This window comes from Eptatretus burgeri, chromosome 16, assembly GCF_056783735.1.
Source record: "Eptatretus burgeri isolate ZD-2024b chromosome 16, Ebu_testis_v1, whole genome shotgun sequence".
Lineage (NCBI taxonomy): Eukaryota > Metazoa > Chordata > Myxini > Myxiniformes > Myxinidae > Eptatretus > Eptatretus burgeri.
Genome location: NC_140976.1, coordinates 4,289,481 through 4,314,071, shown reverse-complemented (window position 1 = coordinate 4,314,071; position 24,591 = coordinate 4,289,481). Strand labels below are relative to the sequence as shown.

The following is a 24,591-nucleotide window of genomic DNA, read 5'->3' as shown; positions in this document are numbered from 1 at the left end:
AAAGTGTACATCCCCTCTTTCAACATTTTCATCTTTTGTTGCCCTCATAACCTGGAATGAAATTCCATTAAATCAGACTTTTCACACTTTATTTATTTTTTTTTTTTACACATCATAACCCACAACTTTAAAATGAAAAACAAATTCCACAAATGTCAGAAAATTAATTAAGAATACAAAACTCGAATATCTTGGTTGGATCGGTGTCCACCCTCCCCCACCCCTTGAGTCAACACTTGGTGGAATCACCTTTGACAGTAATTACAGCTGTGAGTCTGTCGGGATCGGTCTCCACCAGCTTGGCACACCTTGATCGGACTATATTTGTCCATTCTTCTGTACAAACCTGTCCAAGCTCAGTGAAGTTGTGTGGACAGAGGTCTTCAAGTCCGAGTCATCTCGAACTGGACCGGTCGTGTGAAAGCTCCGTGGGCGATGATCGGCGGGTTTTTACTCGTGGAAAATGTTTGAAATTTTTTTTTTTAACAATTACGAGAACACCAACTGCGGTCACGTGTTACTCAACACGAAACTTACAAACGACATGATTGCCAATTGTAAGTGTCATGTCCCAAAGTTGAAGTATCTCGGTCTTGGGGAACCCCCCCCCCTCCCCCAGGCTGTTTATTCCTCCTTCTTTCACCCCCCTAACCCTCATCGCTAAATCTTTGAGAACCACAGCGGAGGTGTGCACGAGGCGCGAAGCACGTGATGTTGAATTCCTGCTGTGGGAGGAAAGTTCCTGCTCGTGAACTGAAAGAACCTCGGAACGATCGAGTCGCGCGCGTGCCGACGCTCCGCCCACTTCCTCATAGACTCCGCCCACTTCCTCATAGACTCCGCCCACTCACGGAGCGTCATCGTTCATTTCCCCCCCAAACAACAATCCGTGCAGTCGGGCAGGGAATCACCAAAGGAGCCTTGGAGTCCGCGCTTTGTGATTCCGGTAAGTTATCCCGTGAATACGTTCGTTTATACTTTACATCGTTGTCCGAAACGTGTGGAATCGGGTTTTAATCGCTTGAAGGTTTCACAAAGGTGTGCTCACCGCCCCGGAATGCAAGGTAAGGTAAAAAACGAACACAAGGAGAGGGTTCACCTTTGTTCCCAGGACTACGACTACTAGTCCAAGGTCCAACCTTTGTAAACCTTCAGTTTATTAAAAAAAAAAACCGATCGTTTTTGACAGCCTCGTGACCCTCGAAATACCTGTTTCCTTCTCCGACGAAGTCGGTTGTACCTGTTATTATTTATACCTGTGTTTAAGGATTACAGGTAGTTTTTAGAATCCCACATTGACCAGGTGGGGTTTAACCTGTTCATTGTTCACATCGTTATACCTGATTCCCGAGTCCCAATATTGGTGATCCCAGGTTCGAATCCCATATCCAGTGTGATATGTTTATTTATATCCATCCTGATTCCTAGAAAGGTTCCAAACCATTTCTGTTCACCTTTTCACCTTTTCCTGATTTAATTTCCTTGTAGTCTCTTCCAGGAGGTCTCTCTTATTTTTTTTTTTTAATTAATCCGTTTATTTTGGCCACCCAAAGCAGGTTGGTATTTATCATAACATCCTCATCCTTTGGCCAATGGGATGTTTCAAGGTAATTTGGTGAAGTCACATGACAACCCCAACATCATCATCACTCCTCACCCCACTTCCACTTTCTTCTCTTAACCCTTCTGCTCCCACCCGCTGACCTTTCTCATTTTGAAACACTTCCTTACCCTCCCTCCACTTTCAAACTTTTCTCACCCCACGACTCCTGATATCCCCTTTCGCCTTCTAATCCTGCCCCCCCCTTTACCCCATTTACCCCTGTTTCTTCCTTCTCTGGACTTTCCCTCCATCTCTTACCGATTCAATCCTTCACATTCTTTTGTATTATTTTTTTTCCCCCCCTTACATCATCATTCTCCTTGAATCTCCTGGACCCCTCTCACGTTCCCTCAAATCATCCTCCCCAAATCCCTCGATCGGAGCAATCTCTGGTTTAACATGGCAGTTTCGAACCAACATATGAAATCCCCAAAACGATGACATTTTCATCCACTTTCCCCCTTCCATACATTATATTCCATACATTACTCGTTCCCACCCCACCCCTTACTCCCACCGCACGCACCCATCTTCCTTCCTCTTTTTCTCCCCTTTCTTTCCCAACTTCCTAACTTTCCCTTCTCCCCTCTCTCTTATCATTTCTCTCAATCAGCCTTCTTTTTTTTTTTAATCAGTTCATCCTTCCATTTGTATAGCATAGTGTTGTGATGAGCTTGGCGGAGGGGCTTTCCACTCCTCGCATCGTCTGATTGACAGCTCGAGCAGTAGTATGTGATGTGCACTTCAAAGCAGTTGTGCCTCCTCGATGACCTCGATCATTCAACCTGAATAAGCTTTAACACGTGCATGACGTGCGCAAGTTCTCGGGTTAAAGGGCTAAATCGGTTTTACTAAATCTAAAAAAGCCACATTTGTTATTTGCTAAATCTATAAACTTGAACAACATGTATAAATACAAAAAGTTTACTTTTATTTCCATGATCATCTGCCAATGAAAGAGGTTTAGTCTCTTGGCCTAGGCCATGATCTCTCCTGGACGGACCATATTGCAAAGTTGGCTTGAGAATCCTCCACCAATCCAAGTCTTTTCTTAAAGTCAGAACTATTCACAGTCTACCAGGCTGTTCTTTGTCTATAGCTCAATGGAGTTCTGCTCTCCCTTATGGGCTGGCACCCCAGCATCCTCTATCTCTATCTCTCTCATTGAAATCTTCCACGATGAGGCCGATGCTCCCTCTTTGTTACTCCCAGATTGCAGACAGGTCAGTGTGGTTCTGATTTTTACCACCTCTTCTCTAGTCTAGCTCCCTCTGCTCTTTCAGCCGCCTAACCCCTCCCCCCCTCCTGGTCAATCTCCAAAAATCCAGGCTCTCCACATATCTCCACTCTTTTCTTCTGTTTTTGGAGCTTCCTTCAGGAGGTGGTCCAATCATTCTCTTCCCTCTAGGACTTCAAGCAAGTGCTGCACCATAATCTCATGTCATCCCTCATCTCTACCAATGATATTTTCTACCCCCATTAACTCCACCTAATCCAGCCCTCTTGTCTGCAGGTTCCTGTGTTTCCTCCCATCCTCCTTCTCCTCTTCTCTTGTGTGTGTGTGTGTCCAACTGTGGGCCCATTGTCAGTACGTTGCCATTTTACCCTTCATGTCCTCACTCGTCCGTGAGCCGAGCTTTGGTATGCAACAAAAAAAGGACTCTAAGGAAGCACGTGGAATCAAAACGACGGCATTAAGGAATTTCAATCCCAATGTTCAACGGATCTCAATCGCACAGAGTAAACCGAGGATCCGTATCCTGCGACTCGCATCGAGCCTGAAACTCCGAGGCAAACTCTCCCGGTTAACTTACATCATCTACACAGTGAACATCACCGTTCGGCGAACATGGGTTCGTTGAATATAAGAGTATTTTAAATGTTTTTGATGGTGCAGCTTTTTAAAAATCGATATGGATAGTAAATCGTATAAAAATTAAATGCAAGAAACGTGGAGAAAGAAGTGAAGAGGATGGATTCCGTTTGCAGCACGATGAGGGATTAGCATGCCAACTGATGAAAGAGACTCTCGAAGCGAAGTTGTGCATTTTCGTTCTCGGTTTGCTTGGAGTCCAGTTGGGCAGGTGATGAGATCTGGCAATAAGTTTGTGGCCATTGAAGTCACTCGGGAGTACGGCAGCACTTCGGCTTCCCGGAGGACTGGCGCAGCCGAAGGCACATCCACTAGGCCTCACAGCCTGGAGTACCAGCGAAACCAAGGGGATCACCCACTCCGATGCTACGGTTTATGTGGCGCACTGTTCATCATGCTCTTTGCTGTTCAGTGAGACTTCTCATTCGCTCTTCCACCAAAAAGCCATCGGTGGCATTGTCTACTTGGTCACCGCTGATGCAGCCAATGGGATTCAACTCTGATGGGCCCCCGTTTATATGGCCTTGTGGTAGCTGTGACATCATCACCATGTTTGTATTCACATCCGTGGCCAAGCTCCGTAAATGTCTGAGAACAGAAACTTTTAAGCTCAACTTCTTTTTCACAGCTCACCCTTTTCATGGTGCCCAGATGATCTGTTGTGGGTGTCTCTGATTGGTCCCACTCCTCTCGGATGTGCCAAAGAGTCTGGATTTAAACAAATAATTATATGCTCTTGCAGGTTGCTTCGTGTATTTTCTGATTCTGATGTACCTTGTGCTGTTACAGAGCGACGGTGCTGCCTGGTCGGTTTCTTAGCAAGGGTTATACTGGGTGGTTTGCCATCGCCTTCCCAGCAGTAGATGGCGAAGGAATTTGTAATTTGTTTACTGCCGAAAGCTCACCTACTCTTCGCAATGGACACCATGGGGTCTTTAACGTCCACCAGGTCATGTCGGCAGACCTCTCGCCCATTGTAACGTCCATCAGAGGGACGGCACACACATTGATGAATCGCCCTGCCTGTGAAACACCGGGATGGTAGTTTATAGCTCTGTCTGTATTCAAGCCCTGGCTCGGCAGCTTGGAAGTGAGTGTGTGTACCTCCTCGGGCCTAGGCCATCCTGCAGGTGTGTGTGTGTGTGTGTGTGTGTGTGTGTGTGTGTGTGTGTGTGTGTGTGTGTGTGTGTGTGTGTGTGTGTGTGTGTGTGTGTGTGTGTGTGTGTGTGTGTGTGTGTGTGTGTGCGCGCGCAGTGTGTCATGTGTTGTCACTGAACGACTCCCTCAAACTTTTGTGAAATCGTACCATACTTCTGCTCTCCCGTCTCTACGTCCTTGGGGAATTTTTTTTTATACTTGAATCTTAAACTGAAATTGCATATAAAAATGTAATCTCATGAATATTACAGATTAATTTGCAAAATCAATGTTTGAATTCTGATTGGGGTAAATCATGACGGCACGGCAACTCACGGACTTGTCCTCCGTTAATAAACAAGCCTGTCGCTATAGCGACATGTGGTGCACGGTGGTTCGGTCCAGTGAGGTATTTTTACCCCCGCCGAAGGAGAGCGTGTTGTGTTTCGGTTTGTTTGTTTGTTTGTTTGTTTGTCTGTCTGTCAGTTTGTTTGTTTGTCTGCACAGAACTTTCGTGTTTTTCACCGCAACCGCTTGTCAGATTGAGAAAACATTTTCACCATAGTTGCGACGACGCGTGTAGAATGTTTAAATCATAATTATGATGTCATCAGTCACGTGGTGTGGCAGCCATGTTGGAAAAACGGGAAAACTTTGGACCTCTATCTCTGAAACTGTACAAAGGAAAAAATTGAAACTTCACACCATGGCAAGTACTCCTCATGGGGAGTGAGTGATTTTTTTTTTTGATGATGTCGTAGGTGCCTTCGAAATGACATCATAATTTCTATGTGGAATTCCTCCATCTGATCGGTGTAAAAATTTCTGAAGGACATCGAGGGATAAAATTGTCCACAGAAAAAATTTTTTGATGACATCATCGGTCATATGATTCAGCAGCCATGTTGCTTTGAAAAAATAACCTTCAAACATCTTTGAAGTGGCTGAACAGATCGAGGTGAAACTTTACACGTACGACCGCCTATCCACGAGGAACAAAAGGTTCAAACACGTGATGTTATTGAGGGGAAACTTCGCCCAAATGTTCCCCAAGCCATGGGTGTACAAGTTTGTTCAGGAATAAATGATAGGTCACTTGGTTTGGCAGCCATATTGGATTGAAGAAAATATGAAGTAATATATGAATCTATGTTTTAAATTTCAACTTCATCGGATGCATGGTCTGGAAGACAGAATTATTAATTTTTTTGATTTGGGCTCTTTTTGTTTTTTTTTAGATTTTTATTAATTTTTTTTTTAATAAGGATCACTTGGCTGGACCTGGATAGGTTGGAGGGTAGTGGAGTCGGAGCTGAAATGTGAATCCTATCCAGGTTCCCCTTGATGACTTCATCTTTGCTTTTTGCTTGCTCTGGTTCCTTCTGTTTACTCCAATGCAGGACTTGTACCTATTTGATCTTCCATTTTAATTGAATTTCATTTATTTTAATCTCATTTTGAATTCGATTGAATAATGAATAATAATAAGACAAGCTGGTAGGCAGCGATGGGTCGCCGAGCATGGAAACTATAAGATATAGAGCAAAATGGATGTCATATAGCGGATAGGGAATCACCTTAATATTATGCATATCAAATCTCATCCAGTTCCATCAACTGATAACTACTCGGTATCCATTTGAATGAAAAGTACCAAAAATGCGGTTTGAAATCGGAAATCCCCAAAGTTCGAAGGGGTGCTGTGGGTGAACAAAGATCTAAATCGAAAATCCGGCTCGATCGTTTGTGCACAATGTATTCAGACGATTACTGTGAATTTTCATGACCATCCGACCATAACCCTAGGAGGAGTAGCATTTGGCGCAAAGGCACCTCCAGCTCTCGCATATTATCGATTTTTGCACTAATTGACCTTTGACCCCTGACCTAAGCGAAATTGGTCAATATGTCCTGAGGCAAAGTTGTAGTACTCATTGAGTACCATGAACCTGCAAAGTTTCATTCGTATCGATGCACTTACCTGGTTGCTAGGGGGCCTTCAATTTTCGCCAATTTTCACGCATACCCTAATTGTAGGGGGCGCTGCGGGTAAAGTATTCCCTATATCACAAAAACCCGAATATATTTGATAGAGCATCACCTGTAGATCATTCGTGCCAAATTTCATAACCCTACGTGGGATAATGGCTTTTGGAATTGATTTCGCATGAACGGTACCGATTTTGAAGGTTTTTCGGTTGTTGCTAGAGAACCAAAGCGACCCTAGCAACCATCATAATTTCCAAAGCACGAGGTCATAAGATGTACCTACCATTCGAGTTTGGTCAAAATCTACCCACGTTTACTACCAATTATGCTGATGACAAACGAACAAACATCCAAACAAACAGACAGAATTACTGACAATAAGGGTCACCTATTTCGGCGATCCAAAAACGTCATGGGTCAGGGTCAGGTGTCCGATCAGAGCAGGACGTCTTTGAACCCGGTCATCACTGCCAGCAGTTAAAAAGTGGAAGTTTTAGTTATGTCTCTTATTAATTTCATAACAAAACTACACAAATAACACACAAAACAAGTCCTGGTGAGGGTCTGCAATCTCTGATTGCTCTTTTTCTTGTCAATAATGTCGTGGAGAGGTGTTTTGAATGACATGGTGGTGAGCTGTTTTCATACGTCGCGGTTACATGGCGATGAGGTGTTTTTAGTACACGGTGGTTATGCGGAGGTGTGGTGTTTTTAGTACGTGGTGGTTATGCGGGGTTGTGGTGTTTTTAGTACGTGGTGGTTAGGTGGCGGTGTGGTGTTTTTAGTACGTGGTGGTTATGCGGCGGTACAAAGACCCTGAGGACCCAAAAGACCCTTTAGACCCCTTCCACTCTTCATACAGATAAGAGAGCTTAGACCCTTGATCATTCAGACCACTTGGACCTCTTTATGTTGCAAATAAATATAATATCACCAACATTACAAATATTTGGAGAAACGAAATGTTTGTTTGATGATTGGTGTAAATCTGTAATGTAAATATCTCCAACGATGTGTGGAGAGGCGAGCGTTGCGAACCGATCCACACAAACAGATATATATATATATATATATATATATATATATATATATATATATATATATATATATATATATTGTTACGGATCTGGAAACCATTTGCATTCAACATACAGATGTCCCAAAAGTCAGTTATGTTGTTAAGTATGTGCGTAGTCAGATCCCCTTCCTTTTGTCTAGTGGGAGAATCAAAGGCGTGTGTTGCGATTTCTTTTAGTTAGGTTATTACATCTAACAACCATCCCATCCCCAGTCACGATCCACCGCCAACCGGCTGCCTTCTCACACCCTGACGTGGCGAGGCGGGATCTCGCGGTTCCAGTTTCTCGGCTTCCACAAACGTTGTAACTATTTTACGACGACCTTTGCAACATTGATACTGTTGCTGGACAAGTACGAACCCGCGTGGAAGAGTGGGTGGGGTTTCCCGACAGGGGCCGAAACCCTGCCCAGAAAGGGCGAACCCATAGTAGCCTGTCCACTCAGGGCGGGGAGTGACATCTGTTCGAGCAAGCCCCGCCCCGTTGAGGAAGGTCCATAAATTCCCGAGGACTCTCTGAGGAAGGAGGTTGTTACGAAGGTTGTTTTGAGGTTTTTGACGGTTGTGGTGGTTGAGAGTCGAGTGAGGAAGAGGGGTCTTGGAGGAAGTTCTCCACGGGTTTCTGACAAGGTTTTGAATCAGGCTCTGAGGGTTGTTGTTGAGCGTGCAGTTCTTTTTGAAGTGGAGGGTTGAACAGAAGGTCACGAAGGTGGCGAACGTGTCTCTGCTGGCCCTCTACAAGGAAAGGAAAGAGCGACCCTGACCCCCCTCCGTGGACCCCGCTATTCACCACCCGAGCTCCGCCACGAACCACGAGTTCTACACGTGCGACTGGGGACCAAACCAAAGACCATTGTCAGGTGCCGCACCACGGAGCACCCCCTTCCTCCTACGGTCAGGTACCCAGCTGGGCTCTGACCCCCCGCTCGTCTCTCTCCTCGGCTGCGAGGGTCCAATAAAGAACTCTGGGTTTATTGTCATTTGTGTGTGTCTGCGTGTGTGCCCGTCTTGTAAGTAGAACTGAATAAGTGTTTTTGGATCATTGTAAATATTTCTTGTATATTCGCGATAAGTCTTGCCTTGTGTCTTTTTCTTTTTATTGTAAATAAACAATTGTAGAAATCTCCCCAGTTCGCTTTAGAAATGTCCCCAGTTCGTTTCCGTCCTTTGTTGAATTGGTCCAGCATGGTTCGGGTCTGAGTTTCGGCGGGGTTTTATCCCCGGTAATCGGAAAATTGTAGCCGGCACGTCCTGGGCAGGCCTGCTCGACTGCATCCGAGCCGGAAAGGTGGGTGGCAGAGTGGTAGTCGGTAGGTGTAATTTTACCGCTGCCGGTAGAGTGAATCCGGTTCGGCCAGGCGTTCCGAGGGCGTGGATCCCCGGTAGCCGAGACCGCATGGTTACCTCGGTACATTGGATCGAGACAAAATAACCCTACACTACACGGTTGAGATATTGGTGACCACGGTCGGTTAAACGACCCGCCGGCTCGTGGAGTTATCCAAGCGACTGCTTACAATTCCGGGGAGTCTGGTGGAGACGACGTAGCTTTCCCCACCTAGTGGTCGTTCTCGCCACCGACCCCCGGCCCGCAACAATATATATATATATATATATATATATATATATATATATATATATATATATATATATATATATATATATATTTACAATTCTACTCTGAAGGAGTTGAACGGACAAGTGGACAAAGACAGATATATGGATGTGTTGGACTTCCACACTGGAACAGCACGGCAAAGCTGTTGTCACTGAAATTGATAAATCTTAAATACAAGTTTTGTAAATACTACGATGCTCTCCCCTCACCCCATTGTTCATGACAATGTGTAGGTGTCCCTTCAACACATTTTGAAATTCTGTTCCGAGATTTCCAGCTCTCTTTGCCAGTACGACACTCTTGTTGGCATTCGTCTTGTTATTTCTTGAGGTCATTCTGGTACCAAGGCGACTCATGTGTTCCATTCATAAAACTTCAAACTTCTACGTGCTTGGTGATGAGTAAGGCAGGTGATCTCATCAGGTTTCACTCCAAACACCACAATCTGAGCATCGTATATTGGTGGAGACTCGCTCCGAATGGGTCCTCGGGGATATATTGCACAAGCAGAGCAGGCCTCCTTCAGTGTGCACCATGTTTACTTCTGGAATGGTCCATTTGGCCAATTTATCCCAGGTGTAAGGTGACACCAGTTTGCTGGAAAATGTGTGAAAGGTGATGTGATATTGACAGAACGAGTGATCCGTTGGTAGGTATAGTCCTGTATTTATTTTGGCTCTCATAGTAATTGTTCATTCGTTTGGTGTGTTGCATTAATTTAGGATGACCCTGTGCCGTCCCATAATCCTCACCAACGCAGCTATCCGACGATGCTGTGGATGCTTTCCTTGCTGCTGCAGCTGCCGGGAGTGTTTTCAACAGGCAACTGCAACTGCAACAATGAAGGTAAGATTGACGTCATCATGACAACCAAAACATATAAATAAACCCTCCTCCACTTACGCATATGTCCCACAAACCCACATGGGAATTTGGTGGCGAATAGTGGGGTTTTGGTCTGGTAGGAAATCCCATGGGAATTGCATTGCATGAGATGCCATTGAGTGTGGGTGTGGGGTCTACCTTGGGCCTACCATGGCTCCATCCCAGATGGTGCGCCGACTTACCTTCATGTGTGATGTCACATTTATCGGTGGGGATCTTGTAAGTGGTCTGAGGGCAAGTAGCCTTATCTCGTGGAATTTTGGGAAATGTGTTTAAAACCAAAAAACTTCAGTTTTCTCTGGAGATTTGTACTCGACAGCCCGTAGTCCGCGTCCCACCCCAGCAAGCCCCGGCAACGTGACAAGCTGAGGGTATTACAATAAATATTTGAAGCTTTAAGCAAGCAAACAAGCATGTCCAAACATTGCATTGATTTACTGTTAAAGGTGGGCTGAGTTCTGGGAAATTCCCCCAGGTCGGTCGGAGGGTGCTGGGCGGATCTATGCGGTTGAATGGCCAAGTCTGTTCCACGGCGAAGGTTCCATTTTCCTTTGTCACTCGTGTGACAAACTCGAATTGTGCTCGATGAACACCTCATTCATAACATCTAAATCCGGTGCTACTTTTTGGGGCGGTCGGTCCGTCGTTTGAAGCATCCACATTACACTTTGTCGTGTTTCTCCTGCTTAGGACAATCGAATGATCGCGTGTGGTTTGAGAAATTCGATTTCAACTTCAAGCTCTGCTGGAAGCCTGGGAGCAGCGAGAGCGGATACGAAGTACAACTGAAGTCGTAAGGAACACACCATGACGGTCTCCGTGTGTGTCCATTGCTCGCTCATCCTTTTTGGGTGTAGGGACAAAGAAAAGGGGGTCGGGGTTGTCACGTATCCATCCAGTTTGTCTTTTACGTGAGAAAAATGGACCTTTCATCCTCCAGACACAGTTTCATGTCACATTTACTCGGAGTACATTTTACTCACGGTCTCACTGAGGCCTAATTTGCTGGACTTGAACCTTACCATGTGGTATGTTTCATACATGTTATAAATGATCCCATTTATTTATTTATTTTCTAGATATAAGTGACTGATTGATTGATTAGTGATCTGCAGCAGTTTTGGAGGGAAATCCACTTTGGCAGGAAAACCAACGGGGGTACTCACGAGGGTATTGGGATATTTTATCAGGGTATTGTGATTCACGTATTATGTAATATGTGAAGGGTTTCACATTCGTGCGCTCAATCTCGCAGGTTCATGATGACCATTTGACACGACCGTTTTGAACTTGCTGTTCCAAAGCGATAGTTCTGTCCTCGTTCTTCCAGCCGTATCTTGGAGCGTACATCCTGAAAGCTTTGTTACGATCGAAGTATTAGGATGTCACGTGACAGTGCTCGGATGTTCATAAGAGCATTGTGAGGGTCAATCAGCACATTCGGGTATTTACGATGTACATTGAAATAATTCGTAAGAACAATGGGTTATAACTTAAATAAAGAAACATTGTACACACACACACAAATACGCATCTCGTCTTTTTATTTTATTTTTTTTATTTTTGTTTCTAATAATTCTAACGCACACGCACACACACGCACACACACTTTTTAACAATAATTGTAGTATTGGCTATTCCAAAAAATATAATATAACCCGGTTCCACCAGGCTGTTGTGAGGTCGTTGGTTTCCAATAGAGTATGGAATATTTAAGGAGTTTGATAGGAATGTCTTTTGTCAGCATAATGGCAGGGAAGAGTGGAAAGTCCACGTCAAGTAAAAGGAAACTTTGAGTCCTCAACTCCTGTCTTATTGAAGTCCTCATCCCTCCTCCTCCTCCTCCTCCTCCCAATAAGGATTGTTGTAAATGATGTTAATTTCATCACATCCTCGATTCAACTTTATTTAAATTGTGAACCTCAAAACATCGCTTCCTTACCCAAGTAAGAACGCTCACCCGTAAGCGATTGAATGTTTTTTTTTCGACCGCACGGATCAGCTGGGCACCGTTCTTCCTCGAGGTTTTGACGTTTTCAGCCCAGAACCTCTCCAGACGGTGGATCCACAACCTTGGTCACGGATCCACATCAGAAGATCCATAACCTCAGTTGCGTCCAGTCAGTCAACCCGTCAATGCAACATCACTAAACAGACTTTACTCGGTGGAGGAGTTAATGTGTTATCACAAAGTTACATCTCCCATCACACATTCCATTATATGACAATATATCAAATCGTGCACATCTTACCTTAAATATAACATGTCCACCAACCAGCACGCCTGGTGTTGGCTTAGCGGTTCGGGTGGCTGACTTGGGATCCTAGGGTCCTGAGTTCGAGCCTCGTTGGCCGCTGAATGTCCCTAACCAATGATGCAACCAGCAACCATAAGGCTGCACTCGAAAGAGAGACCAACCATCATGACGACCCCACTCACCTCTGGATCAAATTGTTATTGAAATATTCAAACGGTGATTATAACGGATTTTTCTACATGCTACACTGTCTCCTAGCCTGGTGTTGGCTTAGTGGTTAGGGTGGTGGCTTGGGATCCCAGGGTCCTGAGTTCAAGCCCCGTTGGCTGCTGAATTAACACCAGGGGGTTGACTCAGCCTGTCATCCTTCCGAGGTCGGCGAAATGAGTACCGGTGTACTGGTCCCGGTGTATGCCCCGGTTAGAATAGGTGTACCATATCCCTGTGTGTCGTAAGAGGCGACCAGGGTTGGTGTCAGGAAGGGCATCCGGCCATAAAACATTGCCTCACGAAAAAGCCCAACCCTTGCACAGCAGGGAAAAATGGCTGTAAAAATGGCCTACACTGTCTCCTAGCAACCAATGAAATGGTTTAAGTAATATGTATATATATATATATATATATATATATATATATATATATATATATATTAAACAATGTATTTATATTAATATCTCATGAATGATATTTTTATTATTACTATTCATATTGTTTTTCATGAATTCTATTTGGTGTCGTTTTATGATCTTAAGGAAAACTTGTTTTAATCTGCTAACTGCAGCTCCCTGTGTTAGTAACCGTTTGACGAGTTGTTTTAACCTATCGACAAGTTCAGTGCTGCGTGTGGTTGCTCTCACGGTCTTAATTATGACCTCTGCTCGCAAAAGTGGACGGAGGTTATGTTCTCACCCCCGTCTGTCTGTCTGTCTGTCTGTCTGTCTGTGTAGCACGTCTCAAAATGTTATGAACGGATTGAGACAAAACTTGTTGGACAGGTTAGGTGTGTGACAAGGATGAATTAATTAGATTTTGGTTAAGATCTGAATCTGGATAAGAGAAGTTTTTAATTTTTATAAGTGATTGTTAACCATTGAAAGATGGGACCAAAAACGATATATAGTGCAATATGTCAATGTTGTGGATGGATGATCACAAAACTTGGCGGACGAGTTGGTACGGTGACGAGAACAAACCGATTCGATTTTTGGTTCGGGTCAGCTGATCCGGCCTATTGGTGGGATACAAAACATAAATTGTTCTCAACCTGGTAGAGGAATGCGCTCTACCGAGTACAGTTCGAGTTTCACATGTAACTGGACCACAGAATAACTTCTTGGGAACATTGCTGTTTAAGAAAGGCATTCGTACAATGTGGAATGTAAAGGCATCTCGTTTATTAAATAATTTTGTGTGAAATGTATTATTATTATTGATAGCGATTTGTAATTCCAAAAAAGAAACTTTATTACCTCCTCCTCCTACACACACACACACACACACACACACACACACACACACACACACACACACACACACACACACACACACACACACACACACACACACACACTTTTTTATTTTAAATAAACTGTTATAAAGGCATTTTCAGCTTGGTCTGCAGTCTGCAGTGAGCCGAACCTGTGAGACACAGACCCACCCACTGCAAACAAGCAGAGACATAGAGCGTCGGTTGCGGCACTGCTGCCTGCAGGTCAACCTGTCAACGTTTTTAGCAATTTCAACCAATCACTTGGACGGTAATCAATCCATGGACGCATTTCTGGCCTCCTGACCTTCATCAGTGGGATGTTTAATCGGGACCCAGGCACGTTTAATAATGATATTAGGATGTTATAATAAGAGTACTGCTATGTTAATTAGAGCATTTGGGGAATTAATAAGTACATATGTACACGTTTGTTTATTGAGGACATTTGGATATTTACAATGCATATTGGGGTATTCCGAAATGGTATGTAGAGAAATACAGTATGTTGGCTGCAAGTCAATTACACCCAGATTAAAGAAAATTCTAAAGTGTCCCATCATTCCTTTGAGCAGCTAACAATTATAATATAAATGCATCTTTGAGCAAGTGTGTCAAAGTAAAACATCACGGAGCATCTGTCGTGGATTGGAAGGGAATAGATGGATTGTTAGCGTCGGAAAATATCAAATGTAATTATCCTCCAACCTAATGAAATATTCATTATCCGTCCAAAGGTTTAGACTTGTACAAAGTGTTTATTAATGGCATTATTCGTTGCATCGGAGAGTGATTATTTTAACATTCATCAAATGCTTCGGTGCATCTAATCCATTGGACTCTTCTGCAGGATCGACTCTTATTGTAAAGATTGTTTGATGAACCTGCGGGAATGCGGCCATCCTGGCATGACGTGCTGCAACATCTCGGAGCACGTGATGGTGACGGATGATTATTATGGGATAATCCATGCGAAGAATTCCTCCAATGCCTCCTTGATATCTCCCTATCTTGACCCATCCAAAGGTGAGATTGAAAGGCCGGTTAGGTACCCTCTCAACATCAAGACGGGCGATTAGCGCAGGTGCTGCTGAAGTGTGAGCTCACGCTCAGGCATCGCTCATGACGTATTTGGTGAAATGTTTGTTTGATAATTTAAAAAAAAAAGAAAACTTAATTGCATGCCTGGGACGTTAATTATAAATGAACTTCCTCTGGAGGTATTTCTACATCCTGAAAACAAGTGTGAGATGACTGGTCCCGATTTGAGAAATATAGGGAAGGTGCACGAGACCACGTGATCTCGAGACCCAGGCGATGCGTGATCTGGATGGTCCCGCAACAACACCACAACACTTCTTGCTTCTCAGTGGCATTTCTGCAATTGAAGCATTCCCAGAAATGCCGTTGGCGGCTTGTAGGCTCATGGGTGTGGAAGGTAGTACTTCAAAGGAGTTGAGCCTAACGGGGCGGCACACCTGGTTTAAAGGGCCACCGTGACCTCCATCTGAATGTCTCGTCAAATTGCACCATGGGATATAATAACTGTATCATTCTCTGATGTAAATCTGAGATTCTGTGAAAAAAAAAATGCCCTCCAAAGATTGCCCGTGTCGTTCACGATGTCATCAAAGGGGAAAAATGAAAATGGAGTCCATGTTATTTTCCATGGGGGAGACATCGTCGCACATCCAATTCGAACATGTTTGGGGAAATACATTTGACTTTACACTTTTATCTTCCAGTGGCAATTGATCGGACACACCGTTTACGTCGTACATCAGACGTTGGTTATTATTACTTGTGAAAATCGAACATTTTTCGAGCATATTGGTTCGTTGCATGCGTTGGTCTGTCTGTCTGTCTGTCTGTCTTTATGTTTATCGTCTGCAGGTCACAATTTTTAAACTGATCTTCACGAAACTTCACCACATGGTCGAGTTCATCGTGAGCAAGAAGCCTGTTGTTTTTTGAGGTCAAAAGGTCAACAACTTTGTCAAATTTCGAAAATCCTCAATTTTTTTAAAAATCAAATTTACTTGAAATTTTAAGAGGATTTGCATATCTGGTCATTTAATTCAACCACTTATTATTTTTGAGGTCATCATGGGCCAAAAGGTCAACATTGGCCGACTTTCTAAGATTGTCGGTTGTCATCCGATTGACTTGAAATTTGAGGAGGATTTATATTTCATGTCACTGAATTCAACCAGCCAATTGTTTTTTTGAGGTCAACATCGTTCAAAATGCCAGCATAGGCCGGATTTCTAAAGTCGTCTATTTTCATCCGATTGACTCCATGTCTGAAGAGGATTTGTGTATTTTTGTCAATGAATTCAACCACCAATTATTTTTTTTTTAAAGTGAAATTTTGTTTTATGGATTTTGCAAGTATCGTGCCATGCATGACATCTTTCTCGTTTTCATTTTGTTTGGAGCGGGGGAGACTGACGTAAGATGGCTCCTCGAGATGAACTCTCATCCTCGGGCGTCCTCACAGGATTGCACAGAGGTAGCGCACTCTTAACTAATCCAAGTGTTCCATACCTGACTCCAAACTGTCTGACTGGTGCTTCTCAGGTAGGGCATTAAATCACCGAGAATGCCATACTTCAGAGGGAATGCCAAGGCATCAGTCCCTTCTGTTGGCATTCGTTATGTGGGCATTAGACCCCCATGGCGATTCCTTTCAGAAAGGTATGCTGTTGGGTACAGTGCCTTAAACCTGGTCTAAATTCCGGCCTTTTCCTACGAAGACACCGCCTCATCAGTTATGAAGCAACCAGCCCACATAATTAGTTATCAAATCCCAAATATGCATATATCACTAGGTGTGTGCATTTCCCTGTCGGACAATAAATGGTGATGACGTTCCGTGAACACGAGTGACTTGCTCTATAATCATTCTTCGCTTTCACGCTGTTGGACACGACTTGTCCTCGGTCCTCTTGATTGTGGAGCTTCGGCCTTGCTAACCTTGTTCAGATCCTCGAGGACAAAGGGATTTCATTTTGTTTCACCACGTTATGGATGTTAGTAATGATGACAGTTGCTCTTGTAAAAAGCCATTTTTATCAGCGGCAATTGTCTGCATTGCTGCATGACAGTTTGACTGCATGATATCATTGAGCCATTGTCTCATCCAGGGGTTTTGTTGACCTGGCGTGGCTAATAAGTTTCTAGTTGGAGCTTCTTTTTTTTTTTCAGTGCAAGCTGTGTTCCTATGGCCAAACTCGATCTTCTACGAAGTATTCGGTGGCGGAGGTTATGTTTTGACCCTTGTTTGTTTGTCTATGAGCAGGATATGTCATAAAGCTGTGGATGGATTTGAAACGACGATGAATTGATTTGATTTTGGCGAAGATCTGGATCCGAGCATTTTAAAGTGATTCTGCCAAAAACAACATGTATAGCACGATATCTCAAAAAGTTATGGACAGATTCGAACGAAACTTGGTGGCTGGGTTGGGTCGATAACGCGAAGAAGCCTTTTAGATTTTTGTTGAGGTCAGCATGCAGATCCGGTCTATCGGCGGGATACAAAACGTAAACTGTTTAGCCTACCTCGTGCCGTTCTAGTTTTAGCTGTAACCTTTGAATAAACACTGCTAAATGCTTTCCATTTGAGAGATGAAGTTTCCTGAACAGGAAGCCATAGGTTTTTGGTTAAAGCTCCAGGGAGGAAACGAACACTTGACGATTGGTCGTGGTCAAGTTTTTTTTATTTTTATTTTTTTTTGTGTACACTGTCGAAGCTCGAATGAGAGCTAACACATACAAATGCACAACAAGGGGAGCAGAAGACAAGATGGGGTGGGAGAGGGAAGGTAAAAAAACAGTGGGGAACAGAGACATGAGAAAATCTGTGGAAGGAAGAGGGATGGGGTGGGGTACACGGGGTAAACAAGATGGACACCGCAGGGACTTTCAAGTACTTACACGACAGGGACTTTCAGGAAATTCGAAGGAGGTGGGTTTGGGGTAGAAAAGATCGTGGTTTTGGATGGGGGAAGATAAGAGGTGGTGGTGAACAGCTGTTTTGAAAGCCTGGAGGGAAGAATGGGATTGAAGAGTGTGGGAGTTTGCTCCAAAGGTGGGGAAAAAGAGGAATGGATGAGTGAAGGTGAGCAGTGATTCTTGATTTTGGTAGTTTAACGGAATGGAGTTGCTGCCAGACCTTGAGCACCCTGCAGAAATGAGGGGAGGGGTGGGGAAGGGACATATCACAGACAGAGCGGGAAATCGAGGCTGGAGAGGAGACAGGAGAAGACAGAAAGACCACCGACCTGCCTGCAGTGAGAGAGTGAGAGACCCAAAGACGCAGCCATATCGCAGGAGATGCCAATGATCCTAAATGCCTTGGTTTCCACGGCGTGAAGGTGAGAGGCAGGAGCACCAGCCCAGAGGGGGGGAGCAGAACTCTATGAAGCTGTGGATGAAAGGTTTGTATGTGGTCAGCAGCTCAGATGTGCCAAGGAAGGACTTTGCACGACGGAGGATGTCCAATCGGCGACTGGCTTTGGAGGCCAGCTTAGAAATGTGGCTTTCACAGGAAAGGTCATGGCAGATAGTGAGATCCAGAACGTTGAATGAAAGGACTTCTTCAAGAGGATTGTTGAGAAAGTAGATGGTACGGCAGAGGGAGAAGTCATCAGCAAAGAGATAAAGAGGATTTTCCAGAGAGTCGGAGAGATCAGTGATGAAAACCAGAACAATAACAGGACCCAGAACATTACCTTGAGGAACTCCAGCCTGGACAGGCCCATCCTCACAATGAATGGACAGGCCCATTCTCATCGATAGGGTGGGTTAAACCATTGTGAGGCCCAATTCTCCTCGATAGGGTGGGTTAAACCATTGTGAGGCCCAATTCTCCTCGATAGGGTGGGTTAAACCATATTGAGGCCCATTCTCATCGATAGGGTGGGTTAAACCATTGTGAGGCCCAATTCTCCTCGATAGGGTGGGTTAAACCATTGTGAGGCCCAATTCTCCTCGATAGGGTGGGTTAAACCATTTTAAGCCCCAATTCAATTGTCAGGGTAATTTGGGCGACGTTGTTGCTCAGTTATTCGTAGTCTGGGTGAGTTAAATCGTTTTGAGGTGCACTCCTCCTCGTCCAGCGCAGTTGATCCAATTTCAAGCACATTTCTCCGAGTCAGCGTAAGTTGGGCCACTTTGAGCCCCAATTCTATAAGCCAGGGTGAGTTTAGCTGCTATTCGGAGGTGCAGCTATAGCTCCCTTTGTAGACGCGAGTTAAGCGATTGTTGATGTCCATCTGATTCTCCTCCATCGTCCAATCGATTTTATTTTAATTTTGATGGAATTTCCGTTCATAATAATTTTGATTAATCATGAAAATAATGAGAATTTTTTTAATGTTGTTGTTGTTGTTGTTGTTTGTTTAAAATAAGCTTGTATTAATTTCCAATTCTACGTTCCCCTCCCTGTCCCTTGCATTCCTGGCAGTGCCCCTCAGTGTTCCGAAGTTTGAAGTCACACCGAGCGAACACTCGCTCATTATGACAATCCATCCTTTACCTCCTCATCTCTACAGTAAAACCAATAATCGGTCATATGTGCAGGCAGTGAAGTACAGTGCCACCATCAATGACAGAAACGACAATGGAAGCGAGGTATGGGCACTATGTGCTGTTTTTTGTTTGCGGTCACAATACTTTCCATATCTGATAAGTGGTGTTCGGAAACTGTACAGATTAACCCAGTGTTGCGAACGAAGCAAAGGATAAGTGGTGTAAAGATAAACACCTCCTCCATTTGTTGGCATAGTATTTGCATGGGAAGCCAGGCAGTAGTAATTGGACTAGAAGAGGCTTGACACTGACCATAAGGTACATGTCTCGGGGTTGAGCTGTTCATCCGTCGCTCCATCGTAGCCCTTTGTGCCCCTGTTATCCATAGTATCTGCTCACGTCAGCCTTCCCACGAATGTTTGATTGGCCAGGTAGGTGACAGTTTGTGTTAACCCCAGGTGGTTACTTCCTCATGTGGGTGACTTCAGGTACTCGCGAGTCTTTCAAGTTACTGTGATGGATGGATGAGGAAAGCAAGCCAGGGTTTTAAAATAATTTGGGTTGAGGGCATTGCTGTCCAGTGTCACCTGTGTGGATTTGAGGCAAGACTTGGATGAACAAACCCACTTTGCTGTTGGAGAGTGCTGCTAATGACATATCACACGATCGTCACTCCTCACCACCTTTTACGAGAGCTCAACCGATAGAGTAGTCACCCATCTTTGGATAATATGTCCGAGTGCAAAGTTCCACCACTTTGAGGTTTCTCGCTTTGACTATGCATGGAGTGAACGAAACGTTGTGTCCCTCCATTGCTTGGTATATCCAACAGGTCGTGCGCCATTTTGACACCGAGGAGTACGTTATCTGCAAACTGCTGCCCGGTAAGGAGTATTGTGTCCGCCTGTGGCGCACCGTCAAGATGCGCTCGATCGACGTCGTGACGCCGTTCCGCAGTCCACGTTCGGAGCCGCAGTGTTACATTCCTTTGCGTCAAGGTCAGTAACAGCACAGGTGTGTGTGTGTGTGTGTGTGTGTGTGTGTGTGTGTGTGTGTGTGTGTGTGTGTGTGTGTGTGTGTGTGTATTGGAGGCCATAAACATGAGATATCGGTGTATGCCTGGTGTTGGCTTCATGGTTAGGGTGGCAGGCTTGGGATCCTGGGGTCCTGAGTTGAAATCCTGCTTGGCTGTTCAATTAATACCAGGTGGGGTTGACTCAGCCTGTCATCCTTCCAAGTACCTGGCAAGTGTCATCCTGGCAAAACGAGTACCAGCTTGCTGGGATGATTGAGCCATTCGAATATCCTGCGGCGGAGTGGAGACCCGTCCAGGATTGTGCCCAATAGCCCAGGAGACTGCTTCGACATCACCGACGCTCGATTCAGTGTATGGTCCCAATGGATGGATGGATGGATGGATGGATGGATGTCAGTGTATGCCTGTACGGTACTTTTACATGAATTAAACAAGGATATAAGGAGACGGTGCACAAACATGTATAGTATTGTCATTTTAACCTGGGTTCACCTACATCAGGAGCCAAGGGTTTGGATGGGATCCCAAGCAGACCAAACCAACTCGAGAGCAAAACTGCATAAGTTTTCACTTTATTTTTTTTTTTCCAAACAGCTTCCTCATTCGAGTTGATCAAATGGACAGTTCTGGTCATTCTGCTTGCGTTACTGATACTCGTCCTGATGCTGTTGGTGAGGATGGCTTATGGATATGTGTACGACCCCACGTTCAAGATCCCACGGGTGTTGGTGAGTTTTCATTGTTCACTCAGGTTTTGTAAACGGAGATGTGAGACTCGTGGGAGAGCTCGTTTGTGTGTTTCGTGCGCACAAGACATTAGGAGATATCAATGTACCTTTTGTGTCGATTGCAAAGAACTTTAGGAGGTGTATGATTTTACACTAAAAATGGAATTTGACCCTGGGTTCACAGCGTCGTGAGGTAAGTGCTCAGAGGGGAGCACCAAATGGATTTTTTTTTTTAGAAGTTTTCATTTGAATCCAGTCTTGTCAGGATACTGTTAATGTCCCATTTCTGAGGCTAGCGGTTGCGAGGATTGACGATCGATTGTAAAAATGTGCGTTAGTGAGTCACGTGGTAAGATGGAATCACCAGGCCATGACAAGTTGTGATGGATGTTTAAAACTCCACATTTGTTTCCCATCCCCTCCATAGTTCGACATGTTACCTGATCTTCCTGACGCAAAGATAGCGGTGATCGATAAGCTGGTCTCCTTGGAATACGGGGACGCTTCGAGGTGGACTAACGGGATCTTAAGGGCCAAACTTGGCAACCCTCCATCCAGTGGGATATACGGAGACAAGGAAGGAGTGTCTGTGGTTGAAAGTCAGACCTTGGTGTTGTCCTCGCTGGGTTACCATGCCCATTGTGATCCTTCATCAACGATGGATAATAATGAAGACCAAGATTTCCTTGCAAGAGATGATTCTGGATATGGATCATACTCTGTGCAGACATTGACAGACAAGGTTTGGGAACCAGACGTCGGGTTGAACTCGGACCAAACCTCTGAACCTGACCTTCACCAACCACCACATCCAAACTTCGATTCTATTCGTGACTCCAGCTTGGTCTTGAGCAACCTTCTTTCTGAGCCCTGCCTTGGCTCCCTGATCATTCCATCAGTTGACCTGTTGGTTTCAAACGCCGACCCTGTCGTCGTGTCCAAGCTGGAGCCAACACCCGAGATCCTGAGTGATCCCGGTGTCGATTTCCACACCGACTCATCTGCATATCCCCAACACATATTACACCGGCTCGACGATCCGGCCACCTCCCCAGCTCTCAACCGAATCCTTTTGTCCACGGTGATCCTGCAGGGACTGGATGCCGAGCGATCCAGCAGTAACGAGGTGTGCACCTGGGATGACAAAAGAGACGCTTGCCAGCCGGGCATCGATGCGGGTTGGCTTCTGCTGTGATAGCCCTGACGACTGGCTCACCGGACATTGGCACGGACTCTGCTCGGGGGTTTGGACCCCGTGGTTGACGTTCAAGCCGTGTGACTGAACCTCAAAAGGTTCTTGCTAGTGTTGCCACCACCTCGTTGCTTTAAACAGATTTGTACAAATAATGTATTTATTACTGAAAGAAACTATCTTTGTACCTTTTTAATTGCTCAGGCAAAGGTTGGCCCTTGCTTATACATTTTTTAGCAATTTGGTCGCAGTTTGTCCCCATGGAAGCAGAACTACGTGGTGGCTTTGTAAACGAGGTCCGCATTCAGTTTACCTTGAAGGTCGACGTTGATTCTGACGTAATCACATGAGCGTTGCCGCTTTAATTGGCGTCATGCCAAAGCTGTGACCACATTGTCTGATATAAATCCATCCGGGGAGTGTTAGACCTCGTGAAATGAAATATTTTGTTTAATAAAAAAACAAGTCTCACCAACGCCTTGCCCTCAGGAGAATGTTCGTGCAGCTTGTGCTTGTTTTGCGGTTCATCTTGCGGTGCTAACCGTATCTGGCCAATTTCAGAAGGTATCTTGTGACCATTAGCGGGGTATGATCGAACACAATCGATAATTAAATGCGAGGTTTCCACCTGCAGGCCGTGCTGCGATGGGAGTCATTTTTGCTTCCCAAGGCTCGGATATCGTATGACTCTGCATGTCCGCAGCGTTGTCTTGCTCATGTTGTGCTGAACGGCAGCCATACGATTTCTCAGGCCCTCTGTCGACATCATCTCGCAATGCGGCAGAGTGGAGGAGCCGTTGTACAACATCACCGTATTGAATGGATCCTCATGTTGCAAACACATTCCACAGGCACATTATCATCTGAGGTCAACGTGGCCACAGTAAGTGATCTGAGCTCTCGTTTTGTGAACTACGTAGAACTGCACACACAAACTTCAGAAGAACAAATGTGTGGTCCATCAGTCGTTGCCATGTTCATGCACATTTATCAACTTGTGCCCATGTTAACGAGTGGCGCCGTGCCTAATATTGAGGAGCCAGAGTTCTGCAAAAAAAACAACAACATGTCGGCCGTGACATCATCACTAGATCTACCGTCGCATCAAGTTTTGACATGACACTATACCATTTGAGTCCCCAAAATGAGCGATAAATAAAACACACATTTTACCATGACCAACAAAAGCTAAACACTCACACCCACTTGATCTCACAATTCAGAATTTTTTTTTTTTTTTTAATGATTTCAAAAGTCAGATCTGTTCGTCTCTACTCCTGAACCAACTATGTGTTGGAATAAAGAAGTTTTTAATTTTATTATTATTTAGTACCATGTGGTAAGGGCTGGTAGGATGGCTTGAAGGTACACACACTCACCTCGAACCTGTCGACCCTGGGTTAGAATCACGACACACCTATAAACCCTCATCCCCGGTGATTCATCAATGTGTGTGCACCATGCCTCGGATCGACTTTAAACTGAGCGTCCCGTTTGCCGGTATTAGTTATTGGGTCGCCGAAATCGGTGAGTGACCGTTATTGTCAGTAATTCTGTCTGTTTGTTTGTTTGGATGTTTGTTCGTTTGTCATCAGCATAATTGGTAGTAAACGTGGGCGGATTTTGACCAAACTCCGGTGGTAGGTACATCTTATGACCTCGTGCTTTGGAAATTGTGATGGTTGCTAGGGACGCTTTGGTTCCCTAGCAACAGCCGAAAAACCTTCAAAATCGGTACCGTTCACGCAAAATCAATTCCGAAAGCCATTATCCCACGTAGGGTTATGAAATTTGGCAAGAATGATCTACAGGTGATGCTCTATCAAATATATTCCGTTTTTTGTGATATATGGAATACTTTACCTGCAGCGCCCCCGACAATTAGGGTTATGCGCGAAAATTGGCGAAAATTGACGGCCCCCTAGCGACCAGGTGAGTGCATCGATACGAATGAAACTTTGCAGGTTCATGGTACTCAATGAGTACTACAACTTTGCCTCAGGACATATTGACCGATTTCGCTAAGGTCAGGGGTCAAAGGTCAATTAGTGCAAAAATCGATAATATGCGAGAGCTGGAGGTGCCTTCCCGCCAAATGCTACTCCTCCTAGGGTTATGGTCGGATGGTCATGAAAATTCACACTAATCTTCTGGAATACATTGTGCACAAAGG

General features: G+C 44.7%; 1 protein-coding gene across 2 annotated transcripts; it reads left to right on the top strand.

Annotated features, from left to right (window-relative positions):
* Positions 1–869: 869 nt before the first annotated feature.
* Positions 870–22,912, top strand: LOC147010348 (uncharacterized). 2 transcript variants are annotated; one of them, XM_085858632.1, is made up of 8 exons: positions 870–946; positions 10,059–10,144; positions 10,874–10,976; positions 14,778–14,953; positions 19,398–19,564; positions 20,295–20,460; positions 21,093–21,226; positions 21,654–22,912. In XM_085858632.1, the coding sequence occupies exons 2-8, from the start codon at positions 10,069–10,071 to the stop codon at positions 22,419–22,421; spliced, it is 1,590 nt and encodes a 529-aa protein (XP_085714758.1). In that variant the 5' UTR covers positions 870–946; positions 10,059–10,068; the 3' UTR covers positions 22,422–22,912. The 2 variants fall into 2 exon arrangements, with proteins under 2 accessions (XP_085714758.1, XP_085714759.1); XM_085858633.1 differs by having other exon boundaries at positions 920–946; positions 10,021–10,144.
* Positions 22,913–24,591: the final 1,679 nt, after the last annotated feature.

Coding starts and splice junctions, on each gene's coding strand:
- LOC147010348 (XM_085858632.1), top strand. CDS start 10,069: ATGCTGTGGATGCTTTCCTTGCTGCTGCAGCTGCCGGGAGTGTTTTCA. Junction 10,977..14,777: donor TACGAAGTACAACTGAAGTC/GTAAGGAACACA, acceptor ACTCTTCTGCAG/GATCGACTCTTATTGTAAAG. Junction 20,461..21,092: donor TTACATTCCTTTGCGTCAAG/GTCAGTAACAGC, acceptor TTTTCCAAACAG/CTTCCTCATTCGAGTTGATC.